The sequence below is a fragment of the Sminthopsis crassicaudata genome, chromosome 1 (genome assembly GCF_048593235.1).
Source record: "Sminthopsis crassicaudata isolate SCR6 chromosome 1, ASM4859323v1, whole genome shotgun sequence".
NCBI lineage: Eukaryota > Metazoa > Chordata > Mammalia > Dasyuromorphia > Dasyuridae > Sminthopsis > Sminthopsis crassicaudata.
Window position 1 is genome coordinate 73,078,365 of NC_133617.1, and position 27,222 is coordinate 73,105,586.

Sequence of the window (27,222 nt, forward strand, 5' to 3'; positions counted from 1 at the left end):
TTGTGCTATTGTTTTACAGGAGGGAGAAAGAAACTATTATAAGAAAGTGTCCCTTAACTCTGAAAAACTAGAAGTAGGAGATTGTGTAGCCATCAGTCCTGATGACCCTACTAAACCACTATGGCTAGCTAGGTTTGTATCCTATGTCTCATTTCTAATTTCTTTTTTTTTTTTTCTCCCCTTTCTGTGTATGCCTCATTTTAATGTGTTTAGACATATTCCTCAGGGTTAGGGAAGCATTCAAATAGCCTTAAAAAAACCATTATTTGACCACTTCTTCACTGAGGAATATTTATTGGATTTTATATTTGCTGGATCACTACATGATTATCAAATGATTATCAAATACTTGATGAAAGATATCTATTCCCTTACATTTTGACCTTGTAATTCAGAAGATTTTCATTTTCATATACTCAAATGTCTCTAATCTGTCTTTGAGATAGCCTAACTTAGAACCCTTTCCCATCCATTACAAGAAAAGAATACTGTTTATAATATGTTGGCATAGCCCCATCATGAGCAATTCATTCTCTTTAAATCATCTTTTATCTTTTTCTAGGAGAAAACTCTAGAGATAACTATCTCAAATAACAAATAGTCCCTTTTAAAGACAAAAGGACAGGATTAAAAAAAACTATTTTCAATATTCATGTAGCCATATCTTTGTTTGTAACATAAAATATTGCCTAAGCATAATTTTTGCTGAACTACTTTATAGTTTTAATAGTACTTCTTGTCAGCTAAGGAATTCTTCACCAAGAAATATTTCTGGTTTAAGGTTGAGTTGGATTGATTTCTTGTTTAGTTTCTTGGACTGAACTATGAGGTTTTTAAGAAAATTGGTACTAAATAGTTTACTGCTTCCTTAAGTAACTAGAATTCTAGAAACATTTCCCAACTTCACCAGCACCTATAACTTTTTTTTTTTTTTGACATAATAGAAATGATTTTTGTCTAATCAAAGAATGTTTCCTTGGTAATTTAGTATATTACCAAATCTATTAATCTAGAAAGCATGACCATTCGTAATATTTTGGTACAGCTCAACCATGAACAATGTATTCCCTTTAAATAATCTTATCTTTTTAAAAAGAATTTATTGATGATTTTAATATTATCATTATCTCCAGTTTCTTCCCAGAAAGCCATCTTAAATTACAAATAGTATTTAAGGCAAAAGAAAATCTACACAACTAATCAATAAATTGAAAAGCTCTAAAAACATGTCTAATGTATAACACCTGTAGGTCTCTATGAAAAAAATGGGTTAGTGGTATTTTCATACCTCTTCATTCAAGTAATACTTGGTCTTTAATTGTTACATTAACTTATTTTTGTGTATGTAGTTAGTTCTTTCTTTGCACTTACATTGTTATAGTTATTCTATATTCTTGCCTCTGATTATTTCAATCTGTATCAGGTCATGTGCCTTTCCATGCTTCTGTTTTATCATATACATCACTTTTAATGGCACAGTTAACATACAATTACATTCATATACTACATACATACATACTTTTTTTTTTTTTTAATAGCTTTTTATTTACAAGATTCATGCATGGATAACTTTTCAGCATTGGCAATTGCAAAACCTTTTGTTCCACCAATTAACTTCTATAACAGTGCTGATAAAAATATGGGTATTTTATTATTAATGACATTTTTGGGACATAAGTATAATAATAGAATCTCTGGTTCAAAGGATATGATCACTTAAGTAATTTTAATTCTATAGCTTATAGAAAAGAACTTAGAATTATACAATTTCAGTTCCACCAAAAATGTTAGTATAGCTAGCATTCCACCATTATTCCTGTTATCTCTACCAGTTTACAAGGTATGAAATGAAATATCAGGATTGATATTTGAGAATTTCTTCTTTTAAGAATTTCTTTAGGGGCAGCTAGGTGGTGCAGTGGATAGAGCACCAGCTCTGAATTCCGGAGGACCGGAGTTCAAATCTGGTCTCAGACACTTAACACTTCCTAGCTGTGTGACCCTGAGCAAGTCACTTAACCCCAGCCTCAGGGGGAAGAAAAAAAAATTCTTTAAAGAATATGAAAAAATGTGCATATGTGTTTTATATACATATATATATATAAAACACATATGCACATTTTTTCATATTCTTTAAAGAATGGCATTTTTAAGCCTTCATTGACTTAGATGGATTCTCAGATAAGACTTATTCAGACCAACTATAAAACGTTATCTTCCTTTACTTCTTCCTAGATTCTGATTTGCTATATAGAAACACAGTATTTGATGGTTTGATAGCTTTTTTGTGTGTGTGTGTGTGTGTGTTTCCTAGCTGATTTGGGGGCACCTATGGAAATCACACAAGCAATTAGAGATTATTGTCTTTCTATATTTACACCTTAATTCTTGAAAATAAGTAAGAAATAATGTCAAGTAACAAAGGAGAATGGTTTTTCTAAAGCAAAGCTATCTGACATTATTTCTGATTCTAGAATCACTGCATTGTGGGAAGATAACAATGGACAGATGTTTCATGCTCACTGGTTCTGTTCTGGGACTGATACTGTCCTTGGGGCAACATCAGACCCTTCGGAGATCTTCATGGTAGATGAATGTGAAGATATGCAGCTTTCCTACATCCACAGCAAAGTGAAGGTTATTTATAAAGCTCCCTCAGAAAACTGGTCCATGGAGGTAGGTATAAATCTTGTAATTTAGCTCTAGTCCTCTTGCCAGCTTTAGTATTAAAAAAAAATTCTAACTCGGTTTGTAGAAAGGAAAAAAACTCTCCCCCCCCAATTTTCTTTCTCTCACTTTTTTTTTATTAAAGCTTTTTATTGTCAAAACATATGGGCCCTTAGCTCTGTGTTCCAAATTTTCTTCTCCTTCCCCCAGATGGCAAACAACCCAATATGTCATACATGTTAAATCCTATATATGTAAACATATTTATACAACTATCTTACTGCATAAGAAAAATCAGATCTAAAAGGAAAGAAAATGAGTAAAGAAATGCAAGCGAACAACAAAGAATGAGAATATGTTGTGGTCCACACTTGGTTTCCAGTCTTCTTTCTGGGTATAGATGACTCTTCATCACAAGTTTTCTCCTTAATTTTCAAAGGGGGGATCAGATGTAGAACTCAAAATGGTTGAAGATGATGGAAGAACCTATTTCTACCAGTTCTGGTATGATCCAGACTATGCAAGATTTGAGACTCCTCCTATAATGAAGCCTACAGAAGAAAACAAATATAAGTAAGTATACCTGAATAAATATTCACATTGATAAGCCCCTGAATGAATTGAAAGTGGACTAATCTCCCCAACCCCACTGTGGGGCTTATTATTGGTAAATTGCAAAGGGCAATTGATAACTGCCACAAAGAATCTATAAATGAGGGTTCTAGTACTATTCATGAGCCAACATCCAGCATACTTTTCTCCTAACCCCAAATTGATTAGCCAGACTATTTAGTATTAGGAGATATTTGTTGTTCAGTTGTTTTAGTGGGGTCCAACCCTTCATTACTCTTTTTGGTGTTTTCATGGCAAAGATATGGCAAAATGGCTGGCCATTTCCTTCTCCAGATCACTTTACAAATGAGGAAAGAAACAAACGGGATTAAGTGACACAGCTAGTAAGTGTCCGAGGCCAGATTTGAATTTGGATTTTCCTGACTGTAGGTCCTGGGCTTTATCTACTGTACCACTTAGCTGTTGATGTGCTATAATAACGGTTTTTTTTTTTTTTTTTTAAATTCCCCTAAATGATCCTGGACACTCTTCCATAAGCAAATGCCACACCGTAGGCTATTTCTTCTCAGAGGCTTATCCAGGGAACTGCTCAACAACTGGGTTGGCCTGCTATTGGAATTGCTGATTACAAACTGGTTTGCTGTTTTAGTTAATCCCACAGAGAGAAACTGACTTTCAGTTGACTGAAGAGATATTTCCATGTGTCATAACTGCTTACATTTAATTCTTATCAATTTTAGTTGATTCAATAGAGGTCGTTATTTACATCTTTGATTCTGCAATTAAAGGCATTCTATTAAAGTATCAGCTAGAATATTTTTGTTAGTGATGTTAATTGAGTATGAAATGGAGTATAAAAAGTTTTATTTTCAGATATGCTTATTCTTACTTTCCCTGATTAAATCTTTAGCCTTTCTACCAAGTGTTTTTCTCCCCTCTTTCAGGTTCTGTGTAAGCTGTGCCCGACAGTCTGAAATGATAGAAAAGAATGCCCCCAAAGTTCTAGAGCCTCTAGAAGAAGTTGATGACCGAACATTCTATAATCTGGCAATGAAAAATGGCGTCCAATACAGGAAAGGAGATGGAGTTTTCTTATTGCCTGGGGCTTTTGGATTTCTGTTAGTATTCACTTGTTCAATTTATCTGTGTTTCTGATAATAATGATAGTTAAATATTACTTTGCAATATCTATCTTATTAGTAGTTATTTTAGGACTTGGTCTAGAAGATTCTTTACATATCTTGGGCAGTTCTTATCAAATAGTATTAACTATAATGTTAAAATCAAAGATAAATCCAAGCAGTTATGATATTCTGAAGAATTAGATTATCTGGCTCTAATAAGAATTTATATAAAAGAATAGTGAATTTAAGCAACAGAACTAAGAACATGATCCTTTCCAATAATGATGGGGTTGTTGGAGATCAAATGAGAAAATAATTGCAAAATGTTTAGCCCAGTGCCTGGCTCAGAGTAGCTGCTACACAAATAGCAGCTATTAACTGCTACAGAGTACTTTCACACACATCAATGCATTTTTGACTAGTCCGGATAGTCTAGGAAGGGTTATTTCCTTCTGACAACTGAAGAAACAGACTCGGGACTCAAATGTATGTAATTAGCTTATTAGGTGATATTGCCTCCCAAAATGACAACATGTAAATGGAAGAGCTCCCTCAGCCAACATAGAGCATGTGGTCCCAGAGCTGAAGAGATCTCCTGCATGTCATATCCATATCCAACGTGTAAATGGAGGCTTCTAAGGGAAGTATCCTTTTAGAATCCAAAAAACTTGCTAGGATAGATTTTTCTTTTCAAAATGAAAAATTTAATTTCCTTTAAGTCAGACAAAAGGTTCTTTCTGCGACATGATATAAACTTCTTGAGGGCAGTCGATCTTAGTCTATTTTTATTTGTATTCAAAGCCTAAATTTAGCACAGTGCCTGGATCATTGTAAATGCTTAACAAATCTTTGGATTGACCAAGTAAAGCTAATTAAACTATGGGAATTCTTAACGAGTAACCCAAGAAAGGAAACTACTCTTTAAAATTATGAATTAAGTTGCCATTTGTGCCACTGAATCCAGTCCACACTGAAGTCAACGTACTTGGTATAGAGGTTACCTCCTCATCTCTCAAGATTCAGAACTTGGCTTGACTTAACCAAAGGATCAAAGGTGTCGACTTGTTACACCAAACCTTTGAATAGGAGTCAAGTCATGGATAGCCCTCAGTGAAAGTACTGATGAGCTATTCTGACCTATAGGATGCCACTCTGTATGAAAGTATAAATTCTAAAGTCAGCTAATAGTCCATGAATTAAGTCTATTCAACACTTTATTGGTAGTTAATGATAGAAATGCTTTTGACATGCCAATAGGACAAGAGACCATTCTATTAATTTTTGAAAACATTTTTTTCATGCTACATAAATTTTCTTATTCTCTGCAGCATCAAACCTCCAGTCATAGCCAGGAAGTTGAAAGAAGAAGTAAATGAAGAGCAGTATCCAGAATACTATAGAAAACACTCGGAGTACATTAAAGGCAGCAAACAAAATGCCCCTGAGCCATATCGAGTTGGCCAAATCAAAGAAATCTTCTGTGAAAACGAAAGTAATGGAACAGCTATCAAGCTCAGAATTAACAAATTCTATAGGTAGGTAGCTGCTACAAATCTTTGTCCCCCCAGGACCTGCCATTGACTTGGCATGGATATAGATTATGCTCCACTCTCACCCTAGTGAGATAGATATTGCTTGCTGACTTTCTAACTTGTCTTGGGTTGGAAAATTGTTTCACACCATATTTTTGTTCTTACCCCAGATTTTGAGGCGTTATTTTATTTTTCCCCACTTTATATATAATTAGAAAAAATGAAATAATTGAGTTTCCAATATTCATTTTTATAATATTTTGAATACCTCCCTTCTCCCAAAGCAAGCAATATGGTATAGATTATTCATGTACAATCATTTTAAACATTTCCATATTAGTCATATTCTGAAGGAAAATCAGAACAAGGGAAAAACTGAAGGGAACCCCCCCCCCACAAAAGTGTAAAAATATCCTTCCATCCCAAATCTATTGGAATTGTCTTGTATTGTTGAGAAGAGCTAAGTCCATAGTTAATCATGGTGTTAGTCTATGATCAGCTCACTTCACTAAGCATCAGTTTATGTCTTACTTACCAAGCTTTTCTGAAATTAGTTGAGCCTTTTTTTTTTTTTTTTTTTTTTTTTTTTTTTTTTATATTAAGCTTGTCTCTTCTTGTCTCCCACCCAGATTTGGATTCTGGTCCTCTAGATTCTAGGATTGGTGCTCTATTGTACCATCTAGCCATCCCTCATTGAGGGATTTAAATTTGTTTGGAGGGAAATTTGTGAAAGCTTATATCTGGGGTTCTCAAACTAGACTGCTGAGGACATTTATGCGGCTTGCCAGGTTATGGCAAATGGGCTGAGTGTCGGAAATAGTGTGAGCTTTTGTTTTTACTATAGTCTGTCCCTGTAACAGTCTGAGGGACAGTGAACTGGCCCTCTATTAAAAAAAAGTTTGAGGACCACTGGCTTAGATGAATCTCTGCTTTTGAGTCCTTCAATTTTGGAAAGCTGTGTGGATTTTTTTTTTTTTTTTTTGGATATTTAGTTGATCTCTTTATTGGTGGGTCTGAGCTACCTCCAGATGGGGCTGCTCCACCTGTGGGAAACACACCAGGTATGCCTCCTGACATGCCCCCTGACATGCCCCCTGCACTCTTTTTTTTTTTTTTTTTTTTTTTTTTTTTTTTTTTTTTTTTTTAGTTTAGTAATAGTGCTGTTGTAGATCTTAAATCCTTTCTACTGATGCTCAAATTCTTCCTTCTCAACATCCTGCTGCTTATCCAGCTAGGTGATTATTTCTTTACTTTTTTTTTTTTTTTTTTTTTTTTTAAGATCTGTGTTTATCTTCATCACCAATTTTGCCTTGGAGTTTCTCATCCTTCTATCAAAGCCTTCATATTGAAAACGTAAAACTTAAGATAATTCTTGTATTTGTCTTCCAAACCATGTTTTCTTTGCTCAGACCACCTTTGTCATGGGTGGTGATGATCTTAGTCTCCTTATTTATGCTTTTATTCAGTGGAAATTGCATCAATCTGAGCAACACCTCTGGATATGGGGGGTGGGGATAAGGAGGGGAGGAAGAAGAAACATTTCTGTGAGCTCAAAATTGTCAAGTAGGTTGTTATCCTTTGTCATTGCTCTCTCAACTTTATAAACCTGGATAAGCTTCCTAGGCTGGTTGTCTGAGTAAGTGACAAAGGCCCACGTGTGCTTGGTGGGGATGGTAGTATCACATCTGATCAGAACAATTTGCTTTTATTTTAAAATATATGATGAATTCAACAGTTAACTTAAAACAATCTTGCTTATGTTTCCTTCTATGCATTAAAAAAAAAAATGCTTCAATGACTTTCCACCTTTTTTGTTGTTTTTTGCCTTCTCACCTCCCTCTTACTGCCCTTCACTGGGGAATAGGTAGGGAGAAAAAATAATCCTTGCACAATTGAACAAAACAAATACTTATATTGGTTGTATTTTAAAATGTTTGTTTTATTTTATACCTTGAGTCCATTATCTCTATCAGAAAGTAGCATATTTTTATCATTTGTCCTAGAATTACCTAATATGTTAAGGCAATAGAGCCTTCATGAAGTGTTTCTTCAGGGTCAACCCTAAGCAAAATTAGAAGTTGATAGTAGTTTTCTGTTGGCTTTTCCCTCTTTTCCCAATCTTTTAAAAATAACAATCCAATTGGGCTCTAGTATTCTCATGCTTTCTGCTCAAGGCTATCTATTGTAATACCCAAGTGGGCCCCGGACTTCAGGGCCTCTCATTAATTGCCTCATTTCTTGTTCTGACTTCACATGTGGGTGGGCACACAATCCTACCTCTTGCCATATGCATCTCATTTCACTAGGTTTCTAATCAACATCAGACCCACCAAGCAGCTAATACAAAAGGATCTGTTCTCATGGCTGAGGTTAGCTCTTCCTAGGTAATTTACCTTTTCAATGGGTCATCCTGAAATAAATCCCTTCCCAGAAACAAAAGGTGGTTAAGAGATTGAGCCCATAGCTGGAGTCAGAGATTGGAGGCAGGTTGGGTTTTATGGTACTGTCTCCCACTCCTCACCCCCAGAGATACAAAATAATATATAGAGCTGTCTACTTCCTCTAGCAGTGTCTTACAATAAAGACTTCATCTCTTACAGACCAGAGAATACCCACAGATGTTCCATAAACAAGTTTTCTGAGGATATCCACCTATTATACTGGAGCTCTGAAGAAGTTGTTGTGAATTTTGAAGATGTGCAAGGGCGCTGTGTTGTAAAGTATTGTGAAGTGACAGAAACTCCGGAGAAGTATCTTCTTGGTGACAAGGAATTCTTTTATTTCCAAGAGGTGATCCTTTCTACAGACTGACTTGTTTGGGGTCAAACTAGGTAACAAGAAGGTGTTAGGAAATGTAATTGAATGATAGAAATAGGATTTAAAATGAGCTTCTCCATAGAAGCTTTCAGGTGACTAGCTGGTCCAGTGGAGAGGACACTGGACCTGGAGTCAGGAACACGCAAGGTCAAAATTTGGCTATAGACACTTAACTGGTTCTAGTTTGCTTTTTTTTCCCCTTAATTGACTTGGATAAAGGTATAGAAGGCAGATATAGAACAAGTGACTATAACTGTTACTTCACTCAAATTTGTGTCTTCTCCAGAGTTAACAATAAAATCAGCTGAATCAAATTTAGTTCAACAAGAAATAAGTTCAAATGTGGGACTAAATCTTTTTTTTTTTTTTTTTTTTTTTTTTTAATCCAAGTATACATAAGGGAGTTATAGGTAAGAGAAATTCTTTGGAAAAACCTGTGGTTTAGAGAAGATTATAATCTTGATTATTTCAAGAATGAAATAGGAGAGCCAAGAAGCTAATAGGAGCTTCCAATTAACAGACTCCATCCAGATCAAGAGAGACAGTTTCAGTGAGGTACTTATAATTTGCTGTGTTCAGATCTCATTCTTTTCATTTGAGTGTCTTCTCTTAGTGATAGTGACAAGCTCGTGCTAATCTGGCTAGAAGAGGGTGAGGAGGTAAAGAGAATGACAAGCTCATACTTCTCATACTTAGGAATATTACGTTGGTTCTACTTGGTCTGGGCAGCAGCACAAGGGGTGAGATCTTTCAGCCATCTTGCAAATGAGATTGTTGGATATGCTGGAAAGCAAGATCCCTCTAGTGAATGGAATATAAATCTTGGACCAGAGAAATCCTGGACTTACCTAGTCTAATCTCATAGAAAAGGAAAACAGAGTCTTGGAGAAATCAAATGATTTAAGGTCTTGAAGCAATAAGCATCAGAGGCAACATTTGTACTTAGGATCCCCTAATTTCTTAGCCAAAACTTGTTTGTTTTTCTCACTCTTAAGTAGCATCTAAAGTTTCTTCAGGCTTTTTTGATGGGATCTCACTTTTATCTCTTGACATTTTTCCATTCTAGATGATTAATCTTAGCTTTATACCCTCTTAGGCCTATAATGCAACAAAGAAAAGTTTTGAAGACGTTCCAAAATATGCCTGTGGTGATAAGGACAAAAGAAAAGAAAAAGGTTGGTTGTATTTCTTCACCGTGGAGGACTTGCCCACATATTGTTACAGATCAAATGGTACTTGAGGTCAAGTGGGAATAGACTCTTAAATCTAGGAAGCTTTCAGAAATAATTGCTATATTTCAACATAACCTTCCTTTTCTCTTCTGGGTAGGTTTTTTTGTTTGTTTGTTTGTTTGTTTTTTGGGTCACTCTTTGAAGTAGTAAGGCATTAGAAGTTTCTTGGGAAGGTGGAATCCCTGTGTTTGGTGTGACTTTGGTGTTAGCAACTGAATAAATAATGAGCATCTCCTCACTTTCAGAGAGTGGCTGGGAAAAACTTATAACACTGGAGCCAATTCAAGAAACGAAAGTAAATGTGCCCAAGCTTCGAACTTTGGATGTGTTCTCAGGCTGTGGAGGATTGTCTGAAGGCCTTCACCAAGCGGGTAAAGGCATCAGGTTTTTGCTCCTGGATGTTCTAGTTTGAACTTTTTCTTTTTTCTCTAAGGGTACTTGAACTCTAAAGAGACTTATCCCGATTTTAAAATGTGCCATGCATAGCACATTCCTTAGATAATGGCTAAAATTTTTTCTCCTTTCCAGGAATATCTGAAACGATATGGGCCATTGAAATGTGGAAACCTGCAGCCCAAGCATTCCTTCTGAATAATCCTCGGACCATTGTCTTAACAGAAGATTGTAATATTCTCCTGAAAATGGTTATGTCTGGGGAAAAGACCAACTCCTTAGGCCAGAAGCTGCCTCAGAAAGGAGATGTGGAAATGCTGTGTGGTGGCCCACCCTGCCAAGGGTTTAGTGGGATGAACCGCTTCAACTCGCTCACTTACTCCAAGTTCAAGAACTCCCTCGTTGTCTCCTTCCTCAGGTGAATGGCTCTGGGAAATAATCATTCTGTCATTTTAGCTTGTAGTCTTTGCTTTCTGCTTCGGGGGTGGCAAGCACAGGGAGCCTTTACATTTCTAGTGAGGAAGTTCCTACTTCATCCAATTGGCACACAGGGATTCTGCCTTTCCTCTTTCCCTATGGAAAGTCATTACAAAGGGACTTGCCTTGGCTCTTTTGTAGCAGAATTCAATGCTTGTGGGGTCATTCTATCACAGTCACTTCTAAAGAACTCTGATAACTAGCTGACTTGGCAATAAGGTTCTCGGTGGGACTCTTTCCTAGATTTAAAAAAACAAAACCAAACCAAACCAAAAAAAAAAAAACAACCCATGAAGAATTATGGAGTTAAACAGCACTTCTTTCTTCTTCCTCCTCCCCATGTAACCCCTTTTCAGAAAAGTACTGATTTTTTTTTTTTTTTTTTTTTTCCTCAGTATGCCTTTCCTGACCCTTTGAGGTCAGCTCCATGTAACTTTTTTTTTTTTTTTTTTTTTTTTTTTTTTTTTTTTTTCCTTTTTGAAGTCTCCTCTCTACTTTCTATACCAATGTAGGGGTTTGTAGAGTAAAGAAAGTTTGAAGTCCCCTAGTTTAAAAGGGCTTATCTATTGAAACAAATTCATTAAGGTTTTAGTTTAGATCGGGGATTCTTGAGTTCTATGAACATATTTTTGGGGAAAAATACTTTAGTAACTGTTTCTTTCGTGTTTTTATTATCAAAACATGCATAGATCATTTTAAGCGTTCATTCTTGCAAAACCTTGTGTTCCAAATTTCCTCCCCTCCTTCCTCTAAATGGCAAGTAATCCAATATGAGTAACTATATTTTCAATATCATCATTAGTTTTCTATCTATCTTAAGGAATATCTTTAAAACACTAATCTGAGAAGAAGTCATGGACTTCAGTAAGCTAGAAGAGTCCACGACACAGATTAAGAAAGTCTGGTCTAGAATAAGAGTTGAGGTTCCATAGGGCTCCTTTTCCAAATTCAAAAGCTTAAAATATAGATGAAAATTTAAAGAACTAAAGTCTGTCTTTAATGAGTTCTCTATCCAGTCAGAATCTGTGTAGTAAATTAGGCACTGATTTCTTCCACTTAAACATAGGATACAAAATTCTTGTCTTTGTCTAAGGAAAAAAAAAAAAAAGATTATACAAACAACTTGGAAAATGACTTAGGACAGAAAAATCATTAATAATAATAATAATAATAATAATAATAATAATAATAATAATAATAATAATAATAATAATAATAATAAATGTTGCCCTTGCATGCAGCAATAAAACAAAAGGGACAAGAAGGCAAATTCAACGTTCCGATGGCTTCAAGTAGTCATAGTTCTGTGACTCCCAGTTGGTTTGTTTATAACTGAATTCAGGAAATGGAAAAAGCTCTATGTGATATAAAGCTGAGGCAGGTGTCCCAGAAAGTGTCTTGTGCTGCTGTGGCCACCACTGTTCTTGGACTGATTTTCTTTCCCCATCACCTCTTTTGCTTTAAAGTTGCCACTGACCGAGAACGCCATCTTCCAAGTCTACAATAGCTTGATATCTTTCAAGACTGATGTAAAATAAAACTTACAATTCCCAGGGTCTTTAGTTATTTAGACCCATCCCCTCCAGTCTATCTTTTCTGAATGATTTTAGATTTTCTATTAAAAAATTTTACTCATTTCCCTTCTCCCACAGCTACTGTGATTACTATAGACCTAAGTTTTTCTTAATGGAGAATGTAAGAAACTTTGTGTCATTCAAGAGTTCCATGGTCCTGAAGCTGACCCTCCGATGTCTGGTTCGAATGGGATATCAGTGCACATTTGGTATATTGCAGGTAGGTTAATACCTGGAGGTGGGGAGGATAGGAGCAAGTAGGAGAAGGTAACAAAGGAAAATCACATTGATCCCAGTATCCCTTTTCTTCCAATGTTGAAGGAAAAAAATCATAGTATTTCAGAAAGTGATTCCAGCTCCCCAATCTAAATTAGTCCAAACACCAACTCTATTTGATACCTATGTGACTTTGAGCAGTCATTGGATCTCTTAGGGCCTTCCTCTTCTAGAAAATAAGAACTGTAGTGCCAGGTAGCTTTAAATCTGTCAGTGTTGCTATATGGTTTTTCTACTACATTTGTTTTTTATATTTCCATATCCATGGATTAGAATGAACTAAAGTTTTGGCATTGGTTTAAAATCAGATTTGTCTCCTAAGACAAAACAAATGACATGGAAATAAATGTCTTCTGGGCATCTTCTCTTGATAAACTAATTATCAATTCATGAAGATTACTTTTGATCTCTTCTGATTTCTTTAGATGAAAAGTTTCATCTAATAGGTTGGTTTTTGCTTCTGATCTATAGACTTCCCCCCCCCCCCCCCATGGCTTTTATGTAGAACATGAGTATTGATAGTGCCAGAGTCAGTCTTGTTACTATCTTAGGGAAACACTGAAAAGAAAGATATGGGGCAGAAGAAAGGAATAATAGTTTTCCTGAAACTGAAAGTAGTAAGGAAATTAATTTCTCTTCCCCCCCCTTAGATGTTGAAAGCATATAGTCAAATGAGATTAATCAAATCAGATATTAAATGAAATCAAATAATCAAATAACCTATATAAACTTCTTTGCAAGCTTTAAAGTACTATATAAATACTAGCTATTGGTCAGAAGTATGTGACCTAGAATTATCTACTATGGTCAGAAATTTTAGCCTGAGATTTGTTACGACTGTGAGGGTAGCTAGATGGTACAGTAGATAGTCAAAATTTATGACAACTATCCTTGGATGAGTAAATTCAGGAGTAACTAAGACTAAACTTCTTAATCTTTCTTTGTCATCTAATCTAATACTATTTTTTTAAAAAACAATTTGGGAGGGTAGGGAAAATGGGGGAACTTATGGTAATGAAAAATTTCAAATACATTAATAAATTTATTTTTATTTATTTATCTTGATGAGGTAATTAGGATTGTGACCAGGGTCACACAGCTAGGCAGTGTTAAGTGTTTGAGATCAAATTTGAACTTGGGTTCTCCTGATTTCAGGGCTGGTGCTCTATCCACTATACCACCCAGCTACCCCCAATAAGCTTAATTTTAAAAAAATATGGCTTCACTTTTTTTTTTTTTTTTGGCCATAAAAATTTAATATAGTTTCATGTTCAGTTACCTCAGGGACTGAAGCACAAAGGCAATGTTTTTTGTTTTTTTGTTTTTGTTTTTGTTTTTCTCTCTCCTCTATGGCTTCCCCTTAGTTCCCAGGGATATAGGCAACAGTTCTTCCTATGCAAGTTTTCAGTGGAACAAATGTATAATGAAGACAAACTCTGTCATAACTCTGCCCCCAGAAAATATAGAGGGCACAAGACTTACTAGACTATAAAGAGATACAGAAAACACATTAAATGTCCTCTGCTCAGTAGAAGAGAAATTCTCAAAAGGGTAGTCACTTTAACAGAAACAATCTCCCTACTAGATTCTTAAAGGCAGCCCCACTCTCTGAAACTCAATCTCAGATGCTGAGCAGGGCAATCTGAATAAATAAATAAATATACTTTTGTCACCTTGGTCTCTACATAACTGGCAGTTTTCTCTTAAAGTATTAGTAGGAATAGCTATGTCCTAATTTCATGTAAAGATCCTTTAGTCCAGAAACAATTTTTGGGACCTGAATAAAGTTTCCTAGACACATCTTTAGTTCCCCCTACTCAACACATAGCTCTAGTGTCTAGAAATAACTTATTTTTGTGATGGGATAGTTCTTTGTGAATTAATAAGAATGGGGAATTTCCTGAATGGAAAATTGCTGTACCTGTACAAACCTACAACTCATGGCTATCAGTAACTTCCTATACCCTATTATTCATTTGTAACCTTTATATCTTAATATATCTTATTTGCTAACTTGGTAGAAATGGTATGTTTCTTTGTGCTTTGTGCCCAGGCTGGCCATTATGGCATTGCTCAGACAAGAAGAAGGGCCTTCATCTTGGCAGCAGCCCCAGGAGAGAAACTCCCCGTGTTTCCAGAACCTTTACATGTTTTCTCACCCCGATGCAGCCAGCTTAGTGCAGTGGTGGATAATAAGAGATTTGTTAGCAACATAAAGAGGTAAAGGACTCTGAAACAACAATTGTTCCCTCCCAAGAACCAATTGTCCAAAGCAAGTGGGACAAATGATAAAAGGTAGAGCTTGTTTAGGGTCAACAGGTGGGAGATGGAGCAGTTTGGAAGTCATAGATAGCAAAAAAGAGCTTTGGGGTGGGGAAGGAAGAGCCACGTAGGCCACAGAAGTAGACTTTCCTTGCTCTAGAATTAACTAGGAAGGAGGTATTTGGCAATATTTGTCTTAGCTTCTTAGTTGAAGCTTTGGTGAGAGAAGGCAAAAAAAAAAAAAAAATCTGGTCTGGGGGAATGTTTCATAAAAACAGCATTATTCATGTGTAGTGACTTAAGGCAGCTAGATGTCACAGCAGATAAAGTGCTAGATCTGGAGTGAAGAAGACTGGAGTTCAGCCTCAGATACTTCTCTGTGATTCTGAGTAAGTCACTTCTGTTTGCCTCAGTTTCCTTAATTATGAAATGAGGGTAATAATGGTACCTACCTCCCAGGATTATGAGTAAAGATCAAATGAGACTTTTATCTCATTTAGTATGAGACAAATACTTAGCATATAGTAGGGGTTGTATAAATGAGTTATTTATTTTTTATGTACCAAGTAGTAACAACATTGATTAAATTCCAACTGTGGGCACTGTGCTAAGCATTAGGGATAAAGAGCTCTGTCCTCAAGGAATCCACAATCTAAAGTGGAATCGAGAATGTAATCAAGCCTTTTGTTTCAGGCTGACTTCTGCACCATTTCGAACAATTACTGTCTATGACACTATGTCAGACCTTCCAAGTATCAAGAATGGTGCTAAAACAGAAGAGATTCCTTACAAGGAGGAGCCCAAATCTTGGTTCCAGAGACAAATAAGGGGCCCACGCTCTCAGCAAGTCCTTACAGACCACATTTGTAAGGTAATGTACAGTTATGGGAATCTTTGCTATAGTGTCACAATCCAGGCCAGGAGTTAGTCTTCAACCATACCTTAATTATACTTCAGAGATATTAACTTGATTAAGAGGCCACCTAATTGTACAATCAGAATGGGAGGAGACTTTAACAATCCTCTAATATAAACCATTCTTACAAAGATAATCCCTGAAATAAGGATTCTTAATCTGGGTTCATGGATAGATTTCAAGAAGTACATGAACTTGGATGGAGGAAAAATTGTTTTTATTTCAATAGTGTTTTCTTTAATTTTATGGGTTTTATTTTATTCATCTAAAAACATCCTTTTAGGGAAGTTTATCAGGTTCACTAGAATGACTGACTGCCAAAGAGATCCATGACAAATGTGAAAATGCCAGGAAGCAAAGTCTTATTCTTTCTTTTTTTTTTTTTTTTAATATAATTTATCAGATTTTGACATTTACTTTTGAAATTGATTTTCATTTTTCTCCTTTTTTTCCATCCCTTCTCAAGATGGCAATCTAATTTAGATTACATATATAATTATATTAAACATTCACACATTTTTCATATTATGAAAGAATGGGAACAAAAGGGAAAAACCATGAAGGGGGAAGAAAACAAAACAAAAAAGTGAAAATAGTATGCTTCAATCTACATTTAGACTCCATAGTTCTTTCTTTGGATATAGCTGCCATTTCCCATCACAAAGCTTTTAGAATTGTATTGCTGAGAAGAGCAAAATCTATTAAAGTTGATCATCCACACAATGTGGCTGTAACTGTGCACAATGTTCTGGTTCTATTCAGCAAAGATTTAAGTTCTAAAACACTTTTCAGCATTGTGACCAATAAAGAAAGTTGGGATGAATCCTACCTGCTGGCTAGAAGGGTTTGGGAAGGATTAAAGAGCTAACCTTGCCTTTGGTTACAGAATCTGAATGCTTTGGTGATGGCTCGAATAAAACTGATTCCCCTGACCCCAGGGTCAGACTGGCGAGACCTTCCTAACATCCAGGTACACATTTCTGATGGAACTGTGACCAAAAAACTCCGCTATAAGTATAATGATAAGAAGAGTGGACGCAGCAGTACTGGAGCTTACAGAGGGGTCTGCGCTTGTGCGAAAGGTAGGGGGGTGTGTGTACACATACTCTGGTAATGCTATCTTTTTTTTTTTTTTTTTTTTTTTTTTTTTTCCCTCCTGAGGCTGGGGTTAAGTGACTTGCCCAGGTTCACACAGCTAAGAAGTGTTAAGTGTCTGAGACCAGATTTGAACTTGGGTCCTTCTGAATTCAGGGCTGATGGTCTGTCCACTGCGCCACTTAGCTGCCCCCGTGATGCTGTTTTAACAGGAATTAGTTCATGGTCAATTCTTCTTTTTGCTAACATCCCTGAGGAAAGAGAATATAGTATGGTCTTACAAGCGAGTTTCTTGCTATATTAATAGTTATCACATCCCATCAGTAACTAGCATTTTTGGACCTTCCTTTTTTTTCTTCTTGGCTATCAAAGAGGACCATGACATTTCCATGGAAATGAATTGGATTTAAGTGAGGAGGGCCTCCAGAACCATCTGGGTCAGTGGCAAGATACAGATCAGGACAACTGGAGATGGTGCTAGATGCAATGGGAGATCTTGGCTTTTTTTTTTTTTTTTTTTTTTTTAAACACACTAAGTTTACCCTTCTCATTTCTCCCCTCTCCCCTCCCCCCAAAAAAAATCAATCTGGGAGGGGAAGACCCTAAGGGTTTTTTGGCTAAAACAAAAACCATAGCTATTTACAATCACTCTGAATCAAAGCTCCCCAAAAGACCAAAAGGGCTTAGCCTGGGACCTCTTGTTGGTCAATCTATGACAGCCAGAGTGATTTGGGTTTAAGGCATGGTCTTTAGAAAGAAATCTAGTCCATGAATCCCAAGAATATAAGCTACCTGGTTATATATTTTTTTTCTCTTCTTTGGCCTCAGCCACTGAGGCATCAAGATAATCCAGAATGGGGATAGCCTATGCAAAGGTGTGGACGTTGTCCTGCCTCCTTGCTATTATGTGTAGACATTTTTCTTTTATTGCTTTCAGTTAGATGCCAAATAGCTAATTTCTTCATTTCAATCTGATCCTTCCATCCAGGTAAACAATGTGATCCTTCAGATAGACAGTTCAACACCTTGATTCCATGGTCTCTGCCCCACACTGGCAACAGGAACAACAACTGGGCTGGGCTCTATGGAAGGTTGGAATGGGATGGCTTCTTCGGTACTACAGTTACTAATCCTGAACCCATGGGCAAGCAGGTAAGGACACTTCAGGGGAAGAAAAGGAATTCAATTGTTTTCCCATTTTCATGGAAACTTAAAAAAAAAAAATCTCTTGATAGCAGCTGAGCTATAAACTGAGGCTCACATCACTTGTACATAAAGGATGACCTAACTGGCCTCAGCCTAGCTTCATTTATAGCAATAGAATGATGCTCTGAAGATCCAGGGTCATATTCCTTCACCTCTGAAGCTTATTACCTGAAAGCCTGGGCCACTGGTATTTCCTCTGATCGTAAGAGGAAAGTAGTTTTGATGCCCTTTAAAAAAGGGAGTAAAAATTAAAATTAAAAAAGGGGGGGAGGGAAATAACCAAAATAGGTCACTATAATTTGCATAAAAACAGAAGGATAGTATTTGAGCTATGTCCCTGTGGATATTCCTACTTATCCCAGGAGGTCTTCTCTAAAAGCTTTGCTGCAGTTAAGCAGTGATCCTGGTGTTGACCATTGTGTTCCTGGAAGGAGAGTTGTCAGCAGTCTTCTCTATTGTCCTTTAAGCCTAGTACAAATTCATCTTTTTCAATGAAAGGAAAAGTTGGGAACTGATAGCTTTGGATTCTTGTATCCACAGGGTCGAGTAGTTCACCCAGAACAGCACCGAGTAGTGAGCGTGCGGGAGTGTGCTCGGTCCCAAGGATTCCCAGATACCTTCAGATTCTTTGGCCAGACTTTGGATAAACACAAACAGGTAGGTATGAATTTCCTACGGCTATTAAGTGGATAGGGAACCCATTTCTGAGGCCATCAGGTTATTCTTCCTTAGGAACATCAGGCTTTGCTGAATCCAAGCAACATTTTAATAATGAAGTGTCTTCTTGCCAAGTGAATACCTGATGTAAACTTCATTTGGCTCTTGTACCCAAAGGCTTGACGTAGCCTTTGGGGCCTTTAAGAACAAGTCTCATTCAAAAACTGACTGGGAAATGTGAGAACTCTACCTTGGGGTAGAACGGAATCCTGATTAGCTCTGATACCTGGTCAGATTTGCTGCTGTCCCCTGTAGTGTGCTGAAAGCTAAGATGCTTCTAGGGGTCTCTCCAGGCATGGGATCAGATTGCATCAAATTCTGTTCTCCCTTCCCCATGCAGGTGGGTAATGCAGTGCCTCCACCCCTTGCTAAAGTCATAGGCCTGGAGATCAAAAACGCCGTGTTGGCCAAACTGAAAGAAAAAGCCATAGGTAAGTGTCTACAACTTTCTGCTGTGTGAGATGGGTGATACCTGTTGTGTGATAGCTCAGCCTTCCCCTTTTCCTCTGCTCAGTGCTCAGGAAGTCTTAGCTCAGACTAAAGTCACAGGAAATCACAGCTCCTCTGGGTGTTTCCTTTACTGGGTGTCAGACCAAGCAAAGGTGGAGGATTCTAGCTACTCACCCTGCTGTGGTTTAGAAAGCAGCTGCTATGTGAAGGAGAACCCAAGGCTCTGTTATTAACAACTTGTTGCTGCCTAACATTTACATGTATTTAATATTTAATAGGATTGTTTATTTCATCCAAAATCTTTAAACTGTCACATTTGTCAGGCATGATACTATGCTGTTCTTTTCTACTCAAACAAATTTTTTTCTCTTCAGATAAAATCAAAGAAGAAGATTGAGGGATGGCTGTCGTGGACCACTTTTTAATGCGTCAATCTTTTTATTCTATTGTATTTATGAACTATCTACCTCCTTGGCTGACTTTGAATTGTTTTTAACTATCAACTGAGGACAGCTATCAGAGTACTCTTTTTAATGTGCCAATTTTTGTATTTCATTGTACTCATGAACTATCTACCTCCTTGGCTGACATTGAACTGTTTTTAACCAAATTGTTAACCCATGAGATTGTAAAGTGCCTTTTATATCGTCTAGATTTAACCTTTTTAATTATATATTAAATGTAACTTCTAGTGACTGAAATTTTTACCATTTTAATACATATTATAATAAACTTTTTAAATGATAATTCTTTACTGACTCTTATGTAACACAAACTTTCTGAAACTGCTCCAGTTTCTCCCTGGTGCATTAGGACTTCTGACTAGGCATATTGCCATTGCTTAAAATACTTTCAGTTGGAGAAAGAGCCTCCTTGGATCTGCTATGAAAAGGCAACAGGGTTTTTTTGGTGGGAGGATGGCAGCTGTTTCTTCTCTTGGCCAGCATGGCAGCTGCGGAACACTAGATACCAATAACTGCTAACACAACAGGGTTTGGCACCGTATCAATCCCGGTGTTTGTGGACCGCCACTGCGCTGGCTAGGGTTTTTTCCTGCCTAAGATCAATGGTCACTCTAAGACCATCATTTTACTAATGATGGAGCCAGTGGGATGAGTTTAAGCAGATCTCTGAACACTCGTGTCCAAACCTCAGATCTTTATTCTATTGCTTTTCAGTGTCTATTGCATTGTGCAGGTTTGGAGATGTAAGTGGTGAGTAGGGTGTTGGGGTAAAGAATTTCAATTTCCAATCCAGTCTGACACTGCATGAGTCACTTGACCTGTTTGTCAGTTTCCTCAGTAGTAAGAGGAGAGGAGAGCCTCCCTCCCAAGGTTGAGAATTATTTGGGAACAACTTATTGCAGTCCCTGGCATACAGTAGGAGCTTAATAAATGCTTCTTTCCTTCCTTCACGATCACAGCTTCTGTCCCAGGGGAATTTTCTTCTTGGGTGTGGGTGGGGGAGTGGAGGTGGGGGCAGACCAGAGTTAGGTGCCTTGCCCAGGGCCTAACAGGTTAGCAAGCACCTGAAGCGGAATTGGAACTCCGGCCCCTGACTCCCGGGAGGCTGCGTTCTCTAAACCACTTAGCTGCCCCGTTTCATCTCGCACTGAATTCGTTTCCCTCCCATTTAATGTTTTACTTTTTCTCCCCTCAAGTGAGACTCGAGTTTCAAATTTTTTCCTATTGCATCACATCCAAATACCCCAGTCGTACCCCACTGACGGGCGCCCCCCACCGCCAGCTCCTCGCCACTACACAAGGGCCGCCACAAACATCTCGGTACGATCTTCCCTTTCGGAGATCTCGCCGGGATTCAGATCCCAGAGATCGGAGGCGCGGAGTCCGGCGGGCCTTCGGGCGGAGCTCCGGGCCGCTCTCCGGCGTGGCCGGATCACAGCTCCGACGCTGCGCAACACTCGTCCCTCATCCCGTCCCTCACCATTGTTTCCTTCAGAACATTCCCGTTCTCTCTGTAGGGGGTCGGTGAGTGCGGCCCCTCCTTTCCCCCCTACCCCCCGCAGAGGAGCGCGTTTAACCAGTGGTGGTGAGGAAAGGGCTCCTCCCCGGCTGTCAGTCTCCCTTAAAGCCGGACATTCCGTCTTTCTCCCTTCTGGGGGGAAAGAAACGTGGGATTCGGAGGGGACATGGAGAGAACTAGCAGAAGGGAAGCATGGGCGCAGGGACGGGGAGAGAGGGCACAGAGGCCTGAGGAGGGGCAAAGTCGGGGAAGGGAGCACGGAGGTCTGGATACAGAGGAGGGGGAGAGAGAAGCTTCTCCCTCGGAGGAGCGCTTTTTCCTGCGCTAGACAGCTCCTCCACGAGGGGGCACTGCGACCATGAAAACGCCGAGGGCCCCCAGTCGAAGCGGCGGAAGTGGATATTAGAATCCATTTCCTCTTCCGGTCTTTGGCCCGGGCTCAGGCTGCGTGGAAGATCCCGGACGATGCCGACCGGCGACTTTGAGTGAGAAAACGGGGCCGGGGTCGGGATGGGGCTGGTGTCCCGGACGCCGAAGATGGGGGCGGGAGGGCAGAGTACACTCTCGGGCCGGATTCGGAGTGGGAGCGGGAAGCTGGCTGTGTCCCCGGCGTCTGGGCCGGAGCCGAGGCCTGCAGTCCGGAGCCGGCTGGGCGGACGGGCCGGGGCCGGGGATCTGGCGGCGCCGGACCCTGGGCTTCCCTGAAAGGCTCTTTCCTCCCGCAGCTCGAAGCCCAGTTGGGCCGACCAGGTGGAAGAAGAAGGAGACGATGGTGAGTCCCGTCCGGCTGAGCGAGCCATTCTCCCCCTCCCCCCTCCGGGCCAGGCCCTTCGCTCCCGCCGTCCCCAGGTTCTGGCTTGACCCCTGCCCTTTCTCCACAGACAAGTGTGTCACCAGTGAGCTTCTCAAGGGGATTCCATTGAGCACAGGAGAGCCCACCAACGAGCCGGAGCTACTGCCGGGTGGTGAGTGCCCTGACCGTGCACGCGCATTCGTGTGCGGGAGAGTGCCGGGGCTGTGTGTCTGTGTGTGCGGGTGCGGGAGAGTGCCGTGGCTGTGTGTGTGTGTGTGCGCGCGCGGGAGAGTGCTCTGTGTGTGTGTCGGTGCGTGTCTTTGCGAGTGCGCGGGTGCGGGAGAGTGCCGTGGCTGTGTCTGTGTGTGCGGGTGCGGGAGAGTGCTCTGTGTGTGTGTGTGTGTGTGTCTGTGCGTGTGTGCGGGTGCGCGGGTGCGGGAGAGTGCCGTGGCTGTGTCTGTGTGTGCGTGTGCCTGTGCGCAGGCGTGTGTGCCGGAGAGTGCCGTGGCTGTGTGTCTGTGTGTGCGGGTGCGGGAGAGTGCTCTGTGTGCGTGTCTTTGCGAGTGCGCGGGTGCGGGAGAGTGCCGTGGCTGTGTCTGTGTGTGCGGGTGCGGGAGAGTGCTCTGTGTGTGTGTCGGTGCGTGTCTTTGCGAGTGCGCGGGTGCGGGAGAGTGCCGTGGCTGTGTCTGTGTGTGCGGGTGCGGGAGAGTGCTGTGTGTGTGTGTGTGTGTGTGTGTGTGTGTGTGTGTGTGTGTCTGTGTGTCTGTGTCTGTGTCTGTGTCTGGGCGTGTGCGTGGGCGCGGGAGAGTGCCGTGGCTGTGTGTCTGTGTGTGCGGGTGCGGGAGAGTGCTCTGTGTGTGTGTGTGTGTGTGTGCGCACGCGCGCATGTGCGTGGGCGCGGGAGAGTGCCGTGGCTGTGTGTGTGTGTGCCGGAGAGTGCCGTGGCTGTGTGTCTGTGTGTGCGGGTGCGGGAGAGTGCTGTGTGTGTGTGTGTGTGTGTGTGTGTGTGTGTGTCTGTGTCTGTGTCTGTGTCTGGGCGTGTGCGTGGGCGCGGGAGAGTGCCGTGGGTGCGCACATATACACGGGCGCCCGCTCGCCTGCCTGGCCCGGTCTCCATCCTTTCCATCTGTTCTTTCCCCAGCTCCTCTCCCTGCCCCCAAGGAAGTCATCAATGGAAATATTAAAACCATCACTGAATATAAGGTAGAAGAAGACGGCAAGAAGTTCAAGGTGGGCCACGCCAGTTTCTATTTCCTACCTTTCCTCTGGATTAGTCAGGGTTGGGGGGCTCATAAAAAAAACAAAAACAAAAAACCCACCACTGTTGAACATATTGAGGCAATAAGTACAGTTAGAATACATTTCTTGTTCTCAAATATAAATTAAAAAATGTGTACCCACATATATGGAGGGTGCTTATATGCCTTCATAAAGGAATGTTCTGGACCAGGAAGTTAACAGGATCCGTGTCTGAAGTCATGGAGAGTTAACTGACACAGTTTCTAGTAGCAATGAAGGATTGGTTCGATGACCTTAGCCAAAGGAGAGGCGGGAACCGGAGCTGGCCCTCCCAGTGCTCTGTGGCATTCCCTGACTAACGCACCCTCTCTTTCCTTGGGCGTTTTACAGATTGTCCGCACCTTCAGGATTGAAACTCGGAAGGCATCTAAGGCTGTTGCAAGGAGAAAGGTGAGGACCGTTTTGGGATTGGAGTGTATCTTGTTTCTATATCTCTATATCCTTCTTAACGTTCTCTTGCATTACTTTATAGAGCATCATACAGTGGAAGTAATACTAAACTCAGTAAGGAGACGCCTGGCTTTTGATCCTGATCCCGATACTTAGAGAAGTTGCATATTCTTAGGCCCCAAGCCCCTTGTTTAACTTTTTTGAACTTTAGTTTCTTCATCTTTAAAATGGATATAATAAAGCTCCACCTAACTCACAGAACTGTGAGAAATATTCTTTGAAAACCCTAAAAATCTACATAAATAGGAGCAATTGGGCTTAAGCCAAGAATAGTGCGAGAACCCTATATTTAGGAAAGGAAATTTTCTTGGAATTGGAAAAAGTTTGGAAAATAGGAGTTAACTAAGGGAAGTGAGAGAATAAAAAGGATTACACATGAGAATGGATTCGGAATATGAGTATTTTCCAGTCTGGAAAGATGAGAATTATGAATAGGCTGGATCCAAAGTAAAGTATTTAGGTTTGTGAGAATATATAAGCAGGTAGACTTAGAAGATGAGGAAGGCCCCTGGTAGATGTAATTGTATACATTTATTGCTCCCAGATTGGTACTGAATTTAATACCATTTAAACTATTGCTAATTACTTCTCACTTTACAGACTAACTGATAATGCTTCCTTATTTGTTCCTTTTAAAGTTTTAAATTTAATAAAGTGCTTTCCTCAGCTCACCTTTCCTCCACTTAAAAAGGCAGTTTTGTTGAGGAAGGATTAGACTTGATTTTCTGCCCAGGAGGGGAGGGACTGGGGCAGAAAGGAAGCTCTTGATTCCATTTGAATATTATATATGGGCTGCCTCAGGACGTCCTCATGACTGGAAGTCAGATACAGTAGGGAAAGCTTTTGTTTCAGAAATATATTTTTCTTGACAGCTTTCTACTTCTTGAACTCCTTTAGGAAGGTTTCACAAAAAAACCTCATATGTTGGGTTATCCAGCCAACCTGTCTAGGCCTTCCCAGCCCTTTTTCTAACCTGGTGAATGACCTTCCTTGTTCACAGAACTGGAAGAAATTTGGCAACTCACAGTTTGATCCCCCTGGCCCAAATGTGGCTACCACTACAGTCAGTGATGATGTTTCTATGACATTTATTACCAGCAAAGAGGTAATTTATGGGTGTGGAAGCTGGGAAAGAGATTTTGAAGGCAGGGTGGGAGCAGTCCCCTCATGGCACGTTTCAAACTCACCACTCCTCTCCCCAGGATCTGAATTGCCAAGAAGAGGAGGATCCAATGAACAAGCTGAAGGGTCAGAAGATTGTGTCATGTCGAATCTGCAAGGGTGACCACTGGACAACACGTTGTCCCTACAAAGACACCCTTGGACCTATGCAGAAGGAACTGGCTGAACAGCTGGGGTTGTCTACTGGGAGAAGGAAAGATGCCTGGAGGTACCCATACGGGTGTATGAGTGTGTCATAGACAGCTTTGTGATTTTGTGAAATAACCGTTAATGGGCCATAGAAGTTTGGGCCTGGAGGGCTATGGTTGGGGGAAAGGAAGCTTCAACAAAATGGGAGTCTCCTTCATAGGATTCTGGCTGAGGCAGTTGTGGGGGAGGATTTAGGACAAGCCCTGGGCTCTTATCGGCCTGTATTTACATCCACAGAGCTGGAGCCTGTGCAGGCAGCCCAGAGCAAGACAGGAAATATGTACCCCCAAGTCTACGAGATGGAGCGAGTCGCAGAGGGGAGTCTATGCAGCCCAACAGGAGAGGTATGGATGGGACCCTGGAGAAGCAAGGTTGGGCTGGGCTGAAGTTGGGTTGGAAGGCAACTTGGTTAGTGGGAGTCCTTTGCTTAGAGTCTACGAGAAAGTACGTGCCTCAGTACTGGACAGGGTCCCTGCTCTCATGAAGCTTACAGCTTATGCAGGGGAATAACACACCAGTACAGTGTTGTTCTACAATTAAATCATGATTGCAAAAATAACTATGCCATGTGAAATCAGAGAGAGAGAAGCACATCTCATTGGGCTATCCTGAAGAAACTGGGTTTCACAGAAGAGCAGAAATCTCTGACAGGAAAGCAGCAAAAAGAACAAAACGTGGTTGAAGAGGGCTGTGCCTCTTCAGGGTCAGTGTAGGCCTGTTACTTCAACATGAGAAAAGATCGGCCATGGAGTGTTACCTGTTTGTAGCATGGCTTCAGTGACCGAAGTTTGAACTGACTCAGTATTGAGCCATTGAAGAAAATTTTTGAACAGTGCCTTGTTATGAGAGAATTTTGCTTAGGAAAAATTTAGGAGAAAAGAAGGGGAAGTGGAGGCAGGGACATTTATATGAATGAGCACGTTTGTAGGAAGATGAAAAAGCAAGTGGCAAGGTAAGGATCAGATGCAAGAGAAAGGGAGATGCCTGTAGCAGCAAAGTCTTAGAGAAAAATGGGAGAGAAACAGGATCAAGGGCATGGGAAGAAAACATAGCCTAGGTCCCATTGGTGGTCCCTAGTCTTCATTTCCATTAGCACAAGATTGGGTATTGGGGGCTGGAAGAGAAATGGGAAGGTTTGAAAGAATGGAACCTGGCAGGCAGTTGATGAAGAATACACAATATTGCTGGACTGCATCAGTAGTCAAACCAAGGTTATGCATCATAAATCCGCAGTAAGTTAAATCATTTGTAGATTGGTTCCTGCCTTGGATTCTGTTCTGCCCTTCCCACCCCCCTGGCCGAGGGTGGGCTGTGACACCATGGGACTAGTAGGTACCTTGTAATTATCTAGCATTACTGTGGGTGGGGCTGGGCCTCTCCAAGTCACACCCCTTCGTGCTTGTCTCTCCCAGCTGATGACAATGCCACCATCCGAGTCACAAACCTGTCAGAAGACACTCGAGAGACTGACTTGCAGGAGCTGTTTAGGCCATTTGGTTCCATTTCCAGAATCTATCTGGCCAAAGACAAGACCACTGGCCAGTCCAAGGTAGGATTGTTGACAGGTATTTTCTGGCTGAAAAGTTATGATAAAACAATGGGTATAGAGGTTGTATTCTGTGTGAAGGGAAGGCTGATGCATGTTTAATGCCTTCCCCAGGGCTTTGCCTTCATTAGCTTCCACCGGCGGGAGGATGCTGCTCGTGCCATTGCTGGCGTGTCAGGATTTGGCTATGACCATCTCATTCTCAATGTGGAATGGGCCAAGTAAGTTTCTCCTGTTCCCCATCATCCATCTCTTGCCAGGATCCCTGAGCTTTTGGATCTGGGTCCTCCATCCTGGACATGAATCCTAACTGCCTTTTTGTCATTTCTACAGACCTTCAACCAACTGAGGCCGTTACGTCCACTTACTACACAGTTGCCTGGATTGGAAAAGGACCTGACTCTGAGGGAGGAGGCTGGAATGGAAGCCCCCTACTGGCCACGGGCAATAAATATTCGCACCTGCTTCC

General features: G+C 40.4%; 2 protein-coding genes across 2 annotated transcripts in view; both read left to right on the top strand.

Annotated features, from left to right (window-relative positions):
- The window catches only part of LOC141538913 (DNA (cytosine-5)-methyltransferase 1-like), a 41,920-nt gene extending 21,865 nt beyond the window's left edge, over positions 1-20,055 (top strand). The window contains exons 16-32 of the mRNA XM_074260893.1: positions 20-132; positions 2,475-2,676; positions 3,107-3,240; positions 4,185-4,358; positions 5,693-5,899; positions 8,497-8,686; positions 9,810-9,888; positions 10,191-10,316; positions 10,474-10,756; positions 12,468-12,609; positions 14,719-14,885; positions 15,621-15,798; positions 16,730-16,925; positions 17,927-18,090; positions 18,685-18,801; positions 19,202-19,292; positions 19,686-20,055. Coding sequence (XP_074116994.1) covers positions 20-132; positions 2,475-2,676; positions 3,107-3,240; positions 4,185-4,358; positions 5,693-5,899; positions 8,497-8,686; positions 9,810-9,888; positions 10,191-10,316; positions 10,474-10,756; positions 12,468-12,609; positions 14,719-14,885; positions 15,621-15,798; positions 16,730-16,925; positions 17,927-18,090; positions 18,685-18,801; positions 19,202-19,292; positions 19,686-19,708 — 2,586 coding nt within the window. The 3' untranslated portion in view covers positions 19,709-20,055. The remainder of the gene's footprint in view (positions 1-19; positions 133-2,474; positions 2,677-3,106; positions 3,241-4,184; positions 4,359-5,692; positions 5,900-8,496; positions 8,687-9,809; positions 9,889-10,190; positions 10,317-10,473; positions 10,757-12,467; positions 12,610-14,718; positions 14,886-15,620; positions 15,799-16,729; positions 16,926-17,926; positions 18,091-18,684; positions 18,802-19,201; positions 19,293-19,685) is intronic.
- Positions 20,056-21,644: 1,589 nt separating this feature from the next.
- Positions 21,645-27,218, top strand: EIF3G (eukaryotic translation initiation factor 3 subunit G). The gene is given in 13 exon segments (XM_074260939.1): positions 21,645-21,779; positions 22,020-22,066; positions 22,176-22,259; positions 23,229-23,317; positions 23,717-23,776; positions 24,837-24,941; positions 25,039-25,211; positions 25,213-25,226; positions 25,445-25,480; positions 25,483-25,551; positions 26,620-26,756; positions 26,868-26,974; positions 27,087-27,218. Coding segments are annotated over 13 exon segments (957 nt in total). The 5' UTR covers positions 21,645-21,759; the 3' UTR covers positions 27,103-27,218.
- The last annotated feature ends 4 nt before the right edge of the window (positions 27,219-27,222 follow it).